Source organism: Cyprinodon tularosa, unplaced genomic scaffold, assembly GCF_016077235.1.
Source record: "Cyprinodon tularosa strain WSP-4 unplaced genomic scaffold, ASM1607723v1 ctg7, whole genome shotgun sequence".
NCBI lineage: Eukaryota > Metazoa > Chordata > Actinopteri > Cyprinodontiformes > Cyprinodontidae > Cyprinodon > Cyprinodon tularosa.
Window position 1 is genome coordinate 4,003,550 of NW_024039451.1, and position 18,407 is coordinate 4,021,956.

The following is an 18,407-nucleotide window of genomic DNA, read 5'->3' on the forward strand; positions in this document are numbered from 1 at the left end:
GGTTCCGGAGAGAGGCCTTTAACCCCAGAGTATACCCAAGGCGTCACTAAGAGTGACAGCTCACTGTTCCCTAATGAATAGATTAAATATAGGTGACGGATTTCTTCATTGTGGCACAATGAAGGGATATTTCTTCATTCTCTTTATGCTAGACTATTTTTGTTGTGTTTAAAAACTTTCTGATTTAATACTGCAAAGAAGAAAGATTTTAAAGTTACAACTACTCATCAAACAAGCTCAGAATTCACATTGCACGGTAGCTTATGAAAGCTAATTCCGTTTGAGTTATGTCAATGAACTCTCAGAAAACTTTGTAATACTATAAAATATGCGCTGCTGCAAATCTGGAAGTCTCCTGTCCTGTTTGTAGACATTATTTCTCTCTCTCTCTTTCTCTCTCTCTTAGACACACACACAAAACAACACACACACCCATTCTAAAGTCAAGTCATATCTGGTGTCAGTCAGCCACTCCCTCTGAGCATTGTCTCAACGTGTTCTGCAATTATTAACCAGCTGCTCAGGGGTTGCTACACAGGCTTACCTCCTACAACACAAACTGTACTTCAGACCTTTGAATGCAAACACATGGACTAACATAAGACAGAAAAACATGTAGTGGAGATCCACTTTATTGTTTAGGAGATCATACAACAGACTGGACAGGTAGGAAGAACAAGCTTTCAATCTTTTTATTAAGACTGGTTTTGATGTGGTTAGTACTGAAAATATGTAGGATTGGTATCTTTTATGTGAGAGGAATGAATCGGCAGCTTTTTTTCCTTTCTTCCTATTAGAGAAAATAATTGTCGAGGGTTTCTACCAGCATTATTTTGACTTACATTTGGTTTGGTGAAGCAAAGACTAAATTACTATTAGGATTCAATTAAAAGAGCAAACCAGCTCACGTACAACATACAGGAAGGCAATAAGATGAGTTACTGGGTGGAAGCTGCCATGTTTTTTCTTAATAAAATGTTATTCCTCTCTTTTAAAGCTTTGGTCAATATTTAGTAGTAAAATATTTCCATTTCAAGTTTGTTTTGATCAAAAATATAATTGTATTTAAATTGGCTTTGTTTTTAGCACGATCTTGGCATGTTTTGCAATTGGATATTTAGTCTAGAAATTTAAGTCCAGACTGAAAGCTGTAATATTTATCCAATTATTTTTTTAAGTTTACTTATCTTTAAAAAAAAATTATTTTCCTGCTACAATGCATAAACCTTTACTATTTTGATCTCACCTTCAAGGTTTAATGAAAATGGTTTCTTTCAAGTCTTGTTCTTACCATATTAAAAGCAAAGTTACCAATAAAAAAAAGAATGTTTTGATTATAAATTCTATTTTCATCCATTCATCCATCCAACATCTTCTGGTTATTCCGTCAGAGTTATCTCCAGCAGTCAGTGGGTGAATGGTGGAACAGTTTATCACAATTCAACACAGAGATCCCCACCACACATAGGGGCAATTTAGAGATAACAGTTAACCTATCATTAATGTTTCTGGACTCTCAGAGAAAGTCAGAGTACCAGAAAAAACTCAAGCATGTACGGAGAGAACATGCAAACTCCACGCAAAGAGACCCTAGGCTGGGAATCAAACCCGGGACTTTTACGCTGCAAGACAACTGCACCACAGTACACTTTGTGGCACTGTTGTGCTAAACTGTGCAAATGATTACTGTTATTGTTATTATCCTTCGATCTTCTCCCTTTGATTCCATTAGGGTCACAGTGGGGCAGGTGCCTATATTGACAGGTCACCAATTTGTCGCAGGTCAAGACAGCGACACATCGAGACATACAGCCCTGCACACACACTCACACCTAAGGACAGATCAGACATCCCCAAAGTCAGTCCTCTAGGGCAGCTGTCCTGCAGGTTAAAGAGGTTTCCTTGCTCCAACACAGCTGATTTAATTGAAACCTGATTCACAGGTTTTCTCAACTCCAATCATCATAATCAGCTGTGCTAAAGCAGGGAAACCTCTAAAACCTGCAGGACAGCTGCCCTAGAGGACTGACTTTGGGGATGCCTGATCTAGAGGAACCAATATACCTAAAGTCATGTTTTCTGACTGTGGGAGGAACCTGTGCATGCATGCAGAGAAAATGCAAACTCCATGCAGAAAGATCCAGGGCCGGGAATCAAATCCAAAACCTTTATGCTGCAAGACAACAGTGCTTACAAACTGTGCCCTGTTATTATTATTATTATTATTATTATGCAATAAATCAGGTAGAGAATAAACTTCAGCAATGAGTTGCTCTAGTTGAATTAGACTGAATGTATGTTTAGCAGAAGTTAAGACTGACAGTCTCTCTGAACACTGGTAGAGTAATCCTATGTTGTGGGATGCATCTCTTAGGAAGGAACAGGCAAGCTGGACAGATTTAGGTAGATGTATTTATCAAAATGTCAGACAACTTTCCTTTAAAACAAAATAACAAAAACTGTTCAGCTTACAGAGGGACAACATAACTTCAATACCTTTGCTGAATTTGTAGAATGGATGAAACATACTATTTTATTCAAAAATATATATTTAACAGTTCTAAGATTAATAGTGTCAACATGAATTTAGATAACTTAAAAAATTAAAACTAATGACATTAAAGCACATTGAGGGAACTGTACTTCTGAGAACACAGAGGCTTTATGGTCCCCCCTGCTGGCGTTGAAGGTCTAAACAGCTGCTCAGTTCAAATGAAAAACCACAACTGAATACCTGAGATATGTGCTTCACTACAGCTAACAGGTTGAGGCAGATAAAATCTTGAAAGAAGAAAGGAAGTGTGCACTAAACTAACTGCTCCTGGTGTTACTTTTACAGGTTTAAGGAAAACAAAGAAAACAGAAAAGGAGCTAAAATATTTCAACAGTTGATGGTTGCAGTGGGACGCTTCGGGCGTCTGTAACCAAAATACAAACAAATGGTTTGCCCTACGCTGTCATCACTGGTTACTGGGTGGAGCACTGTTATTAAAACCCTTGGAAACATGCAGAAAAAAAGAAAGTGAAAGAGTAAAGAGAGAAGAGGATAAATATAACACTCAAACTTCAGAGAGAGAGAGAGAGAGAGAGAGAGAGAGAGAGAGAGAGAGAGAAGCTGGAAAAAGATTTCTCAAAACACAAAAAGAAAGAAACGGAGACAAAGACTTAAGAAGTTAGATTTTCATCGTTGGAGGAGGTAAGACTTTAATCATCTAGTTACATTTTAAAAAGAGTGATGCTGTGATTGTAGTATGAGAGCAGTAAAGGCAGGTTTAGCCATCATGTCTGACTTACTGTAAGGTCAACATAATGATGGACAATAATATTTGTTTAATGCACTCGAGACCAACAGTGTTTGCATCCTGCTTTACACTTTGGGATTTATCATGGCTGCTTTTCGTTTGTGGTGACATGTGATTGATCATTTTCTTTCTTTATCTGCAGTAGCTAAACAGAGATGAAGACAGTGTCTCCGCCTCCAGTGATCCAAGCAGGGGAAGGGAGGAAACTGTCCAGGTGATATTAACTTCAAATTTGTTTCTGCTCTGTTATTTGTTCTCTCTGTCTTTCTGATGTTTTATGATACATTTTAAAATTTCATACAAAGAAATAAATAAAAAGCATTCCTGCCTACAATCCCATGTATATGAATTCAGAAATTTCACTTTGTGTCAGTTAAAGCTACTGTTTGATGTGTTGACAAACACACATATAAATCAATTGGAACCCCCTGAAAAAAATGTATTTTTTTATAAATATAGTCCAGGGGCTTGTCATTCATCATGCTCAGGGGAATTTCTTTCTTTAGAAGGAATAGGTGAGCATTTATAGGTTCAGGTTAAGATAGATGAAACTAATGCATGCTAAAGAAAACATCCTGCACAACCCCAGGAACTGGATCAGATTTTTTTTCTATTCAGCAGTAAAAAATGGCTCTAAACATACAGGGATGCAATGAAGTAATTGCAAACACAGCAGGTACGCAGGAATGCCCTGTCAAAGTTTATACTCAATTCCAACTGAGTTTCATTTAGTGTGGAGCTGTGGGGAAAAAATGACATACAGTTGTGCTGCAAAGTTTAAATACCCAAATACCCCAAAACTGAAAAAGGTAATACATTTTTTACTGAATGATTATTTATTAAAATACAATATTGCTTTTTTCCCAAATCAATGTCATGATTTCAATTTCATTTATTTTATTTTATTTTTTATTATTATTACTTTTGTCATTCATTTGTCTTTAATCGGAGGGTATGTAAACTTTCAAGCACAACTGTAAATACTTTTGCAAGATACTGTGTATATGCATTGCCTTGTTTTTTTCTTTTCTTGAACAATGCAATTTATTCAATTATTCATTTTAGAGCTGAGTTTTTGTCCCTCTTGAACACCTACAACTGCTACCTAAAGGACCAGTCTCAGCTGCATCTCACCTATTTTCAGGTACCTTACAAACTGTTCTAAATTACTTCTGGCTTGTGCACAGTCTCAGTGGGACTAAATGAGGTCCAGGGTGTAATGTAAGCAACTTTTTCCATGTGTCTTTGTAATAGGGGGATGATGGAGAGGTGACAGTGGAGGGGTTCCTCAACATCTCTTGGGGAGTACGAAGACCAATCAGACTGAAAATACAGGATGATAAACAGATATTTCCCTTTGAGCCCCCGACTACAGCTGATCCCACCAGTCCAATCAGTCCTGTGGGCAGCACAAGGTTTTTTTTCATTTTGGTGTTTACAGAACTGTAAAAGCCGGAGATTTTTAAAGCCAATAATTTCACATGGAAAGTTAAAAACTTGGGATAAATGGAATCATTTCAGTTCTCTCTCTTTTCGCAGCACTATGTCCCGATGGGGAGAATACAGTGAGCTTAACCAGATAGATGAGATGGCAGAGATAGAGGCGGCACAGGAAACCGTCATCAAAGATCCTTTACCTGGTTAGTTTTTATTTTTTACACTAGTCTTTTACGTTGAATTAGCTAGTTCTTTCTTTTTTAAATGGAGTAAAATAAACTTTAAAGTTTAAAACAACGCTATTGAACAAAGTATTGAGCGTTAAAGATTTTTACAGTTTTATTTAAAATGTTTCATCATCAAACAAATATGATTGCAAACATGATCTGAGTAAATCTAAAAGGCAATTTACAAATTAAATCTTGTGAATTTATTCCCAAGTTAACCTTAAATGAAATGCAAAATTTGAGCTTATTACATGTTATGGGCTTAAAATAATGTAAATAAAGAAAATCATACATAATCCTAAATATAGAAGTGCTTTAAGAAGAAGATCAAAATGCGTGAATTCTGTGAAAATGTAATTTCAACTGCATCAACAAGGTTACAGAATGTAAAAGAATGAGTGGCTTTACTCAGTTTACTTTTGCCTAACCCTGCCAATTGCTTTAAATAAGAGCCAACATTTGTTTTTGTGGTTTAAAAAAAATCAGTCAAAATATTCTTCAGTAAAGTCAAATGAAAATAGCTCCATGGAATGGTTGCCATCAGTTGTCTCAATGTTTTCACATTTCAGGTCCTCCTGTTTATGAGACTGCCACTCTTCGTCCTGTGAGGCTTAGAAGCCACGAGCCGGAGCCGGAGTCCAACCTGGTTCGCTGCATGAGCGATGCCTCGCTGGTGAAGAGGAGGAGGGGAAAGGGAAAATCTGCAGCACAAAGGGAGAAAGAAAAACAACATCGCTTTTCTATCAACGGGCACTACTATAACTATAAAGTAGGTTCATGTTTATCAAGACATGAAGGAATCACAGCCTTAGGTTCTGTTAAAATGTTAAGAAAAATAATTATTTAATATTTTCCATTTTTTAAACTACTTTGTAGGTGTATTCATTAGGTTAAAATGTAGATTAGTTGGTCCTAAATAGTGGTGGTTTGATGATGCCAAAAGAGGGCCTTACTACTGAATTATTGGTTCATCATAAGGGCCAGAAGAGGATTGGTTTGGGGACCAGTTGATTTCAGCTCTACTTTTTTTTTTTGAAAGCTGTGGTTCTGGTGGCCCCTCCTGCCAAGACCTACAGCAGGCGCTGGGTTGGCTTAAATTGCAGCCGAGTGGAACCAAAGAGGAAAGTTTCTTGGGGTCTTGTTCACCAGGGATTACGTTTTTCAGGAGTAGGTATCATCAGAGATGATTAGGGCTGAATAAAGTCATTACTGGTTCTGAAAATGTAGTGATGGAAACATTTGAAAATTGGTGGGGTGGAATAGAGCCAGGCCAGAGCAGAGAAAGAACATTAATTTTCTCTTACTTATTCTAAACATCAGCACCACTGATAGCCCATTTCCTGAGTAAATACTCATTGGCCTGCTGTTTAAATACCAACCTGATGCAAACATAACTACGTAAAACTGTGTTAATTTAGCATAAAAATTGTTTTTTTTTTTAAGAATAAGAGGTATCTTTCTAGGTTTAATCCAACTAATCCAGCTTAATTTAGAAATTCAGACATAAAATGAATTATTTATGGAAGGAAGGATCTTAACTGCTCCTATTTGTATAAACATTTACCTTATGTTCTTAATAAAACCTGAGTCATACCTTCAGTGTTTCATTGCATTTTGCAGACGTCCATATTCACTCCCTCTTTTGGGACTTCGACTAAAGTTCGCATCTCTAGCAGGATGACCACAGACCAAGTCATCGAACAGCTGCTCAGCAAATTTAAGGTGATGTCTTTATACGATATTATTAGAGAAAGATTATACGACACATGTTTTCCCTTAGAAAATTGTAAAATACACAAATGATTCAATTATATAAGGATTCACTGTAAATATTTTGTAATACAGATAGAAAATAATCCCCAGGAGTTTGCACTGTACTGTGTTCACCAGAGTGGAGGTAGGGCGTTTAAGTTCATGCAGAAATCAATGAGTAAATGCAAAAATGGAAAACCCGTAAAGATGATCAAATGCTGATGTTTTGGCTAGAAAAGAAAAAGCTGAGTCAGCGAGACCATCCACTGTGGGAACGAATACTGCAGGGTCCCTCTGAAAACATCACCAAGATCTTCTTGATGGACATGCATGAAGAGGAAGTCAGCAATGATGTGAGTTAATTTTGGTCAATGGCTTTATTAAGTTAATTACTGTACTAAAACATCTGGACTAAACTCTGATTGACAGTGAACTGTTCCTTTCTGTTTTATACTTAACTATGCTTTATGAACATTTACTGCATTTTGTTTATAAGATCAAGATTTAAAATTTGGCACATAAGATACAGTACTCCCACGGTTTTGTCTCCAGTTAATGCATTTCTTAATGTTCCAAAGAACCTGAAAGGAGAATTCTTTAAAGGGAAAAATGCAAATTCAACCTGCTGCAGATCTGGACTGGTGAAAACAGGATTTTCTAGTGGATTACTCGGTCTGACTACCCTGTCACTTCCTCTAACATTAGTTGATTAAATGCTTTCATAAACTTTGCTGTCTGTCTTCTTAAATACCATCCTGTCTTTTATTGAAATGCATTTAATGTAGTCATTCAAGTTATAAACAAACATTGCATACATACTCCATCCCCTTCAGGACAAACACTTGAATGTTTTCTAATCCAGTGAAAAAGAAAAATCAAAGTCCAACTTTATAACTTTGCTGAGAGCAGGTGAATTCACATTTGCTTGTTTTGATTGATTGTTTTAGCTCCCAGATGATCTGATATGTTGTGGCTTCTTAAGTAAACTTCTGAGTAACTGAGAAACCACATAGAAAGGACATCAAGGCTACAATATAATGTTTTCTGATATTTTTTGGCCATTGATGCCTCTTTGAGAAAATAAAGTGGAATTTCCCTTTATTTGAATAGAGAATTAAGACTAAACTGCTGCCAGGATAGAAATTTATCAAAGATAAAAAAAATCGACAAAATAAACCTAGAACATTGGAAAAAAAACTAATTTGATTTTAGAATATGTTTTGTGCTAAAAATATTTAGATTTTATTCAGTTTCTTTTTTTCACATTTATTTCATTCTCCAGTTATATTTGGGTAACATTTTTTCAAACAAAATTAGTTTACCTCTCTCCTATTGTCAGGTGGCTCAGTATCTGAATCTGGAGCTCCCCATATTGGATCAGGTTCTTCTTCAACTCAAAGAGGAGGAAAACAGAGAGATCCAAAGGGTCATCAGCAAGTAAGAGAGAGATTTTATCTTTAAAAATCAGGGGGGGATGGGAAACTTAAAAGTTTCTACTTCGTCCCATTCCTTTTCGAACAATTTATTATGGTTTATGTATTCATTGTGTTGTGTTGTATTTACACATCTTATATTGTTTTGTTGTTCGAATAAACTGAACTGAACTGAACTGAAATCCCTAAGAAATAATTATACTACCTGTCCCTTTATAAACACATGAATATATCCCATTACATCTGTCACAGATTACCTTCAATATGTAGTAAGATCTGTTGACCTCTAGGTGGTGCCAGAAGTCAATCATTTCTATTTACTAGATGATATCTAATGACCATTTTTCTACATGTGTGTTTGTCTCAGGTACCAACATCAACACAGACTTCTGTCTCATATGCTGAACTTTAAGATGTCCCCTCACATAGAAACCAGTGTCTGACCATCTCTGAACTCAATTACTGAAAGGAAGAAAGACTGTCTATGGGGACCTTTTTCATTCATCACAAAATGTGGATCGTGATTAATATTTTTGGAATATATCAACAAAAACCATCACAAACAATACAGAAAATAATCCAGTTTCAAGTCCTACAGAAGGAATCAAATGTACCAATGATGTTTTGTTTGTTTTGTTTTACTGTGAATTATGCAATTGTAAATGTTGATGCCAATATGACTAAATCAGATGCCCACTGAATTAAAACATTGCTGGATGATATAACCTTTCATGTGTTGATGCATTTTTAAGTCAGGTTGATAAAGATTTGATATTTATTTATTAGTATTTATTAGATTAAATACCATAATAACTTTATTAGTAACCTGTCAATTTCCTACTAGTAGCTAATATTTACAACTTCCCTCTCAATACAATGATGCAACTTCCTGTTTGTGTTTTTTATTTTTTATATATCTATGTTGGTTTTTTATGTTTGTTTTGTTTTTTGACCCCAAAAGCTACTTTTCTGTCTCCTTATCTTTAGCTTCCTATCACATAACCTTACAATTTCAATGATGAATGATGGATTGTGTGAAGGGTAGTAATGGAAGGGAGCTAAATCATTTTAGGCAGATGTTGATTAGTTAATCATGTTATTCATATTATCTACACATGCACAAGCAGCTGTTTCATGCACAAATAGCCGACTGGGAGTGATTGTTTGGTACCTCCATCAATGTGGTGCCCCTGTGTGCACAGGTAGTGCATACCCCCGTTTTTGCTCCACATGGCTTGCAACAGTTTGCCACAGTTGCAGATAAAAATCTGAATGAAAACATTGAATTACAGCTGATTTACTTTACTGGGTTTTATTTAGACACCGTAAAACTGGGAAATATAAATTCAGGTTAGACCTATCAATTTGTTTTTAAATAAAATTTAGGTATGAGACAACAGTTGGATAACAAAGAATATAAAAACTTTTAAAACAAATGTCTGACATTATACTAAATGACACAAAAAACAACAAGTTGAAAACAAATTTACTAAACATTTGAGACGGAGTAGAAAGAACTGAGCTATTTTAAAGCATAAAGAAAGGCTTCCTGCCCAGACAACCTCACATTACTAAGCAGTGAGAACAGTTTTCCGCTAACATTTAAAATAAGTACATGAGAATTAATGTCCTTCAGTTGCTATAAAAACAGATTAAGTTTCCGTATGGACTCATAACCAATAGCGACGTGTCCTTTTGTCAGAAATGGAAAAATATGGGCTTCAATGGTGTGGCTCTCCAATAAAGACCCAGAGAGGCTGGTTTATAAGATAAAAATCTCAGTCGTTAAGTTTTATCAGTCTTTTAGCAGATAATCGTTCACAAATTAACCCTTTCTGAGCTAATTTTTATCTCATTAAATTTAAATCTATTTTTGTTTTTTAAAACTTATATACAATAATTATAACAACCCCTTGGAAACAGGTTAAGTTTTAAACTTCTTTCTTCACAGTACCCACAAAAATCAATATATTATTAAGGGATTACAAATTAAAGAGAAGCAAAATGTATCAGCAAAGCAGCATCATCTTATTAATGCAAAGGAGGAGGGGAAAGGGAAACCATGCATTTTGGTCGTCAGCAAACGATTCAGTACTTGTGCTGGTTGCTCATGTGAACGAAACTACTTTAAAATATGGAATATTATAAAAAGTAAGAAAAAGTCCAAAGGAGTTTTTCGAAGGCAGTATTTGTTAGCCACAGTGTTTTTTTCTCGTGATATATTTTCATAGCATGTTTTGCACTTTCTTGCACCATTTCCCAGCGGTGTAGAACAGAGTTGAAGGGATCTTGAAACATTCCTCTTTGCTTTGTGTCTTAAGATCCACCACAGTCCTGCATCCTCTTTTATCCTTTCTTCTCTTAATCCTATCTCACAAAATTTTTATAAGATTTAGGTCTTGGATCTTTGGTATCATGGAAGAGCACTCATATTGTGTATAATGTACCATTAAAGTGTCCATTTACAGTATATAAAAAAAATACCCTGCTAGATAATGCTCAACAATTTTGAGTCATCTAAAGAGGCCGGTAAATTGTGTAATTAAAAAGTCTTGGTTATTTTCAAATAGATCAGGGGTCCGTTTTATAAAGCAGGTTTTCTAAGTTTACTCAACCTCTATTTTAGTTACCGTAGTCACATTCTGTTCAGTGCTAACCTGGTTGGGAGCAGTTTTCTTCAGTAAACTTCTCCGTCTCTGCTCTCCCTACAGCCAATCATGTTGTTTCATTTCCTAATTAGACAGGAGATTTTTGTCTTAGTTTTCTGCATACAATAAAAAAAAAATAATTCACTGGGTCCGTTAGACACATTAGGTTTTAAAAACAAACATTGCATCTATGTTTGACAAGGATCCTATTAAAGAATGATCTTGAATTAATTTTTTTGCTTCCTGAAATTCATGTTCTGCTGCAAAAAATGTAATTTAGATCATTTGTTATTACAGTTCTGACTTAGAACATGATTTTGAACAGGAAGAATCTACAAATAGAACAACAGAGAGAAGAGTGCTTTTAATAAATGTAGAAAAATTTATATAAACTTATTGTTGGGAGCTGGAGAAAATCCCATCTTTCTCCAGCAGAGTCCGCCGTGGATCCTCTGAGGGAGCCTCCTGCACAGCTGCAGCTCATCTAGATCATCAGAGGATCCACTATATAAGCTGTCTTCAGACCTTGCCTCAACGCCGCAGTGTTGATGCTGAAGCAGCAAACGGACTCTGCTGATAAACACCTCTCCAGAACCAACAGTGACTCTTCCAAAGAGAACCTCAAGAACCCTCAAGGTACAATCACAGCTCACTTGGAAATCAAATCCTGTCAGCAGTCCTTAACCGCTCTGTCTCTCACGCAGACTCCGGTGAAACCAGAACCAGGGCCCGAACCAGTCATCAGTACATTCTGTGTGTTGTGCATAATAAACGTGTTAAACTTTCATCCTTGTGTCCGTCAAGTGGTGTTCTGCATAATTGGGTCTCCATTTGAGAACCCATCATGACACTTATGCATTAACTCTAGCAGCAATCTTCTTCTTTGCCATTTTCCTCTCCTTTATAGCTGTAGCACTGATACACTGTCCTTTAAATAAGTTTTCCATTTATATCTTTGATTTTTGCATTAAAATCTCTAGGTCAAGTAAGGCAAGGCAAGGCAAGGCAAGGCAAATTTATTTGTATAGCACAATTCAGTACAAAGACAATGCAAAGTGCTTTACATGATTAAAATACAGGAAGAAAAAACAGAATCAAAGCAAGTAGGAAAAAATAAAAAACAAATAAAATAAAATTAAAAATCCAGAAACAAAGTAGGGTGAAAGAGCCACTTCCTGTTGCCTGTGGTCATCATGACTCGTCGAATCAGGGATCCACTGATAATTAATAATAATAGTTTAACTTTATTCATCTCACATTGGAGAAATTTACCTCTGCATTTAACCCATCTCCTTGGGGAGCAGTGGGCTGCCATCGTGGGGTGCCCAGGGAGCAGTGTGGGGTTAAGAGTCTTGCTCAGGGACCCACAGTGGCAGTCTGTGGGAGTGGGGCTCAAACTCAGAACCTCAGGATTCCAAGTGCTGTGCCCAAACCACAAGGCCACCACTCCCCACATAAAATAGATAATGGCTCCTCATACTTGTTACGCACATGTTTAACTCTTAGTTGACCTACTTAGAGTTGATTAAACTAACTCACTGCAGCCTTTATGAAACTGAAAACTCAGTGTTTCCAACCTCAGGCTGGATCAATTCCAGTTTGAGGATTTAAGTTTGTTAAACCTGCTTATTGAAACATAGTTTCCATGGAAATCACTAAAGAAAGAGGATGACAGTCCTTTTCCACATATTAAACATTTGCTCCACACTCAACCAAACTTAAGTGTTTATTGCTGAAAAGATCAGGCTATGATCGTTGGTTGTTATGGAAGTCTAAACAGAGACTTCCATAACAACCATAATCTCTTAGGGCATAAAATACATTTACTTGTTGTTGTCTTTTACACATATTAGAGTCACTGAAAAAGAAAAACAGCCATTTAAAATTTAACACTTAAACCACAGAATTAGAAATCTAATTTGAAAAGCATTTTCTAATTTTACTTTTTTAAATTAATTATTAAAGATGTGTTTTAAATTGTATTTATTAACACATGATGAAATACTGAAAAAACACAATTCATTAATCTGATTATAAATATGGTTATAAATATGGTTCAAAAAGGTAATTCCTTTTTCAGTGTGATTTCCTGTCACCTTACATTTTTGAATCCTCTTTGCCTTTTTTTATTTGAAATTTGATTTTCAAATTCCCAAATTGAATGTTAAATCAGTAACTCTCCTTGTACTCTATACTTCCAAAGATCATGACTTAAATTATTATTTAGCAGATCAGCTTGGCCACTAAAATTATGAAAGATAACTTATTCAATAAGAGCCCAACAGTATGTTATTAAACTGAAACGAAATGTCTGCACTTAGTAAGATACAGGTTATATAATCAGAGTGAGAAAATCATTTCAATGGATGTTACTTAAAATAATTGTAAGAATAATTACAACAAATGTTTACCTATACTTAAAAGAAAACCTCCAAGCAAATAACGAGCAAAAATTATTTATTAGACACAGTCACAAAAAGATAATTCCAAAATCCAAAGTCGTTGAAACAATTTTAAGCAAATGTTTCTTATGCTAAATGTATTTGATTTATTCATTTTCCTTCCAAATGACTTCTAATCTGCATCCAGTTTTACTTTTTACCATGAAATCAGGTGCAAAAGCGGAAAGAGCAAACAATGTTCATGGTGTGTATTAAAAGTTAATTAAAACCAGTCACAATTTTATGAATGTGAGGCTATAAGAACATGTTTAGTGCATCAAAATGAATTAAACCTTCTTCATAACCTTGCTGCATTTTTTGTTCTGCAGCTCATACTTGCTGTTGCGTGGGTTGAAAGTCACTCTAAAGTGGCACTTCAGCTGCTGTGGAAGAGAAAACAGCAATAACTATTATTTTTTTTATTTATTTATTTTTTTACGGGTATATAAAAAGAAAGAGAGTAAACAAACTTACAGTTTTTGCCACTTTGCAGCTCTCCAAGTCATGATTTTCAGACTTGAGGCATTGGGTTTTTCCAAGGATTGCATCAATCTTAAAGTTAATCATATTGGTTACCTGAAGTGGGAAACAACAATGAATTTAAACAGCTAAAAGCAGATGGGGTCCATTAACTTATTTAAAGGGAGTTTAGTTTGACCTGGGTTTTAGCGTTGCTAACTGATACCAGTTTGAACATCCTCTTGGTCTTGGAGTGTGTGTTGAACATTTCCACTGCATGTCGAGTGGCTTTCTGAACATCTTCTGCTTCAGGCTTGTTGTCAGACCAGCCACCCAAAAGACGTACTTTTTCTGTGCAAGAGCAAACACACAGGACCGTTCGTTTTAATATTATTATTATTATTATTATAAAGTGACATGTATTATATACATATATTGAAAGTCCGCTATCCAGGAAAAATGTAAATGAAAAGTCTAGTATACAGAGAGAAACTGCAGGATTTGTGTTTCATACAAAGGCTGCATTTCTTCTGTTGGGACCGATGTTCAACTGAAGGAGATGTAAGAAGGTGCCTTGTTATTCTTCCTTGCTATTCACTGACCTTACCCCACATCACAGAACCCCATTACACTCAACAAACAGATAGATTTATAGCATAATAATATTATTGTCTGAGGTTGTGTTAATGCCATTAATTTACTCTTAAGAAACTTAAAATATACTTTCCTTCCTGCTAAATACTTCCGAAAAAATTAAATAAAAAACAATCCAGTGTACTTTGTTTCAAAGTTTGAAGACGTTTCGCTTCCTATCCAAGAAGTTTTTTCAATTTAAAATGTCAAGAATAGTGTTGAGTTGAAGGTGTTATACAGTAGCCCAACAAGGCTTTGATGGGCTAACCTACTTGCTTAAAAAAATTAAATGTGAGTTGGAAGTTTTTCCAACTGGTTTGGAGCAAAGTAACCAGCGGTAGGAAAAATAACTCTGTCTTACATTGACATTCTGTTTCCCTTTAATAAACAGGTAGGTAGCATTCATGCAAACCAGGAAGATTCTACTAACTTTATCGTCTCAGCAAGTATTTGCGGTGCTACACGTTTTCTGGAGAGAGAAGTGATTCTAATGCTCGCATTTATGATGCTGGTGGTAGAAACAGCTGATCAGTCACATGAGGTAAATCTTCACTAACTCAGAACTTATTCAAACGTGTTTCTATCTCATATTTACTGCATGTACTATTTTCCAAAAAAGTCCAAACATGGTCAAGTGGATGTAAGAACTTTCAAATTTACTAAGCAGATTTAAATGTTGCCTTTTCCTTCAACCTTTTCTAATGCGATATTTGGAAATACTCATAAATAAAATTGAAAGAAAACATCTGTAAACCTATATCACTACTACAGTGTTCTGAACAGAAATAATTAAACTAAAATAATCTACTTAATTCAAAATATTAGTTGTTCAGCTGGCCTCACAGAAAACATCTATGATAGCGGCGGTCGTTATCACAACACGTACTGATATTTCTTCCCAAAAAAGTAAAAAAAAAAAAAAAGCAATCAACTGCACTTTGTTTCCAAGTTTGAAAACGTATCACTCCCATCCACGAAGCTTTTCCAATTCAAAATGTCAGGATATTTCAGTCTTGCTGGGTGGAATTTTTTTTTCTTAGTCTTAGATAAGACAGGATGTCAAATCCAAGCAGAAATTACTTCAATTTTGGCGTTTGTTTTTATATTATGGTCAATTTTCTGTATTATACATTTTCTTCATACAGTTTACTTTTTAAAGCACTTTTAAACATCTTTCATAAAGAGTGTTAAATAAATAAACTTTCAGTGTTTTGTTTATTGTGGCCAATAAAAGAAAGACTTCTTGAGAAAGAAAAATCATAGCAGCTAACAAAAATGTAAACCTAGCAGTAATTAATCATATTAACAAAGACATTTGCAAAGACACGTCTGAATGAAAACATGTGGCGACGACTAGCAAAAATTCTGAGAAGCAAAGAAAATGTGGACATTTGACAGAATGCAAACACCATAGTCAGCCCTGTGAATTACACCAGTGCTGACAAAACCATGGAAAGTTTGTATGATATTGCATTTTTTTTTCTAAAATGAAACAAATGAGCAAAATATTCTACTCAAGGTTAATGGACAATTTTTTTTTTTTGTTTGTTTATTTCAGAAACTGTTTCTCTGCAGCTTCACTTTTCTGATACTGTAGAGATGCTTAAAAAATGATCTGTTTGCATCCATCAGGCTTTTATGTTTGGATGTTACTATGTTAAAGGGTATATTCATTGTGCTTTTTAACATATAACAAAGCTTTTATAGCGCATTGTAACTTGGTGTCTTTAAATATCCTTTTAAGATTAAACTTTGTTCAGCAGAAATAGGGAAGCTGGACAGACATGATGGATGTAAATCAAGAGCAGATCTGATCACCTAGTGTGGTTTTATGACTGGATCCATCCAGTACTTTTCCTGTTACTTTACTTTTCCACTTTAGTTTTAGCTGTTCCAAACTTTCTCATGCGGATAACTTGTATTGACGTGCTAATTTCAAAATCACACCAATCTCTTGTATAGAGACTTGAGGAGACTCACTCCTTTTGCCTGCCAGCAGCTGCTGCTCGTTGTATCCACACCCAGTCAAACACTGAATCTCATGACGACTCGACTGACAATGTGAAAAAAGCTGCTGATCACACCCTACTTTGCACCTTTTAAATAAAGACCTCTGATCGTCAGAAGCTTGGAACAAAGAGGTTTAGTTTGGATTTTGGCTTGAATAACTGCACAAGTAAAATAAAATGTATGGGTCAAATATATATCCTATCTACCATCAGATAGGATGGCATTGAAATAAACAAAAATGAAGACAGGATATTTTATTATTAAACTGGATAACATATAGTGTCTTTTATAATGTAATACGTTTTGATACTGGAGGGCAATGGCTTTCTCTTTTCCCCCCAAAGTAGCCTCCTTTCTGCCAAATTAAACAACACTTTGACAGTGATGAATTAATCTAACCTGTGGCTGAAGCCAAAACACATGACTCATAGTATCCAACCACAATGCAGTGTGGAGTCATCCTCTCTGGACCATAAACACACAAAAAAACCATTAGGTCAGACAGCCACCCTTTTTTAGAACTATAGGTTCTTTATTTCTATAGGCCCAGATTCCTTTGTTTGAAACAGTTTTCAGACCTGCTATAAATCAAATTTTGCTACAAACGTATATTACTATTTCCTTAGGTTGTAACAGAATTCAGTCAACTTCTTTTTCATTTAATAATGTTTGCTTGTTTCATTATAATCTGAATATATTTATTTTTCTTTGATTAAGTATTATATCTGCTGTATGTTTAACAACAAAGACACAACCTTTAAAGATAGATCACAAGAAAATATCCATAAGTTTGGAGACATGTTGATTAACTGGTTTGCAGGTTGTCAGGCAAAATGTTGTGTTCATGGTTGCACAGTTGAATTACATGTTACTTGCCTGAATTGACTTTTTCTTCAGTATATAGACTGCATTGCCAAACATTTTTATAGGATTTCTTATCTGTTTTTTAACTTACTGGTTGAAATGACTTCCTCCAAAGGTATATCTCCCACACAGAGCTGGAAGACTGACAGGCATATCAGCACTGACAATGGCAGAGACATCTTTTCTAACAGCTTGTCAGTCAGGAAGTTTGCAAGAAACTGAGAAGTCCTGGTCAATGTTTAAAGGCACAAAAGAAAAAAAAGAAGTTAAAATCTAGGAAACATATCAGATCCAGAAAATTGGTAAATAAATCAACCACCAACCTTGTAGATGTTGTTTGCCGTGAGTTAAAGTGGGGGCAAATACCAGAACAGATGAAGAGTGAAAGAGCTTCAGTGTATTCGAGTGAATGTGTGTGTCAGCATTCAGGCTTTGGTATGTTTAAACCATTGGTGCAGACCACACCTACCCTTCTACAGTGATGACACGCATGTGCAAGAGTGGGTGTTTGTTAATCTTCTTGTGCTCCAGTTTTTCAGGAAAACTCACACATGTTAAGTAGAAGGGCTCTATGATAATACCATGTCCACAAGGAAGTACCTACATAAATTTATATTTTTAATTTTGGTAGTTCTGGGAATATCATAACTATTACTTCTATTTACACTTCTTGGAGAAGTGTAAATAGTGAAATTCAATTCAAAGAGAAATTCAATTTGACAGAGAATGTCACCTTACAAGCAAAGCAAACAAATATGAAATGTATTTCTATTTTATTAAACTCATGGTTTAATTCCTTTTTTTTTCATTCAGTCATTTTCAATCTGATACTGTTTAAGTAAATTCAAGGTAACAAACTGCCCTCAGATGTCACCTAACAGTTAAATAGTGCTGCATACATGCTATTTACTCTCAGTATAAACACAGCTGTTTTGTGAAAGTCTAATGCATGTTTGGGAACATTAGTGAATAAACAGAATTATCATGACTGAGCTCACCGAGGCCATACATTTAATACTTAGAAGATGATTTGTAAAAAGGGAAAATGTTATTTCCTTTCCTTCCCTATACATTTGTATTTATTAGAATTATTAGACAGCAAGGGATTCATTCCAACTGTTATGGAAATAACAGAGCAAACCCATTACATAGACTACAGACATGTCTTAAAGACATAAAAACCTGGATGATTCTTAACCTT

General features: G+C 35.3%; 2 protein-coding genes and 1 long non-coding RNA gene across 3 annotated transcripts; 2 read left to right on the top strand and 1 right to left on the bottom strand.

The window, feature by feature from the left end:
* The first annotated feature begins 490 nt into the window (after window positions 1–490).
* On the top strand, window positions 491–3,022 carry LOC119772001. The gene is made up of 2 exons (XR_005279208.1): window positions 491–666; window positions 2,840–3,022. It is a non-coding gene; the product is annotated as an uncharacterized LOC119772001 (long non-coding RNA).
* Window positions 3,023–3,096: 74 nt separating this feature from the next.
* rassf6 (Ras association domain family member 6) lies at window positions 3,097–8,876 on the top strand. Its single transcript, XM_038268241.1, has 11 exons — window positions 3,097–3,196; window positions 3,445–3,516; window positions 4,368–4,446; window positions 4,557–4,717; window positions 4,842–4,942; window positions 5,536–5,735; window positions 6,587–6,688; window positions 6,812–6,863; window positions 6,953–7,071; window positions 8,058–8,155; window positions 8,519–8,876. The coding sequence occupies exons 2-11, from the start codon at window positions 3,458–3,460 to the stop codon at window positions 8,592–8,594; spliced, it is 1,047 nt and encodes a 348-aa protein (XP_038124169.1). The 5' UTR covers window positions 3,097–3,196; window positions 3,445–3,457; the 3' UTR covers window positions 8,595–8,876.
* Window positions 8,877–13,239: 4,363 nt separating this feature from the next.
* On the bottom strand, window positions 13,240–17,671 carry si:busm1-57f23.1 (uncharacterized protein LOC368621 homolog). Its single transcript, XM_038268260.1, has 5 exons — window positions 17,530–17,671; window positions 17,298–17,434; window positions 13,899–14,050; window positions 13,715–13,816; window positions 13,240–13,623 (listed from the first exon to the last, which is right to left on the bottom strand). The coding sequence occupies exons 2-5, from the start codon at window positions 17,383–17,385 to the stop codon at window positions 13,528–13,530; spliced, it is 438 nt and encodes a 145-aa protein (XP_038124188.1). The 5' UTR covers window positions 17,386–17,434; window positions 17,530–17,671; the 3' UTR covers window positions 13,240–13,527.
* Window positions 17,672–18,407: the final 736 nt, after the last annotated feature.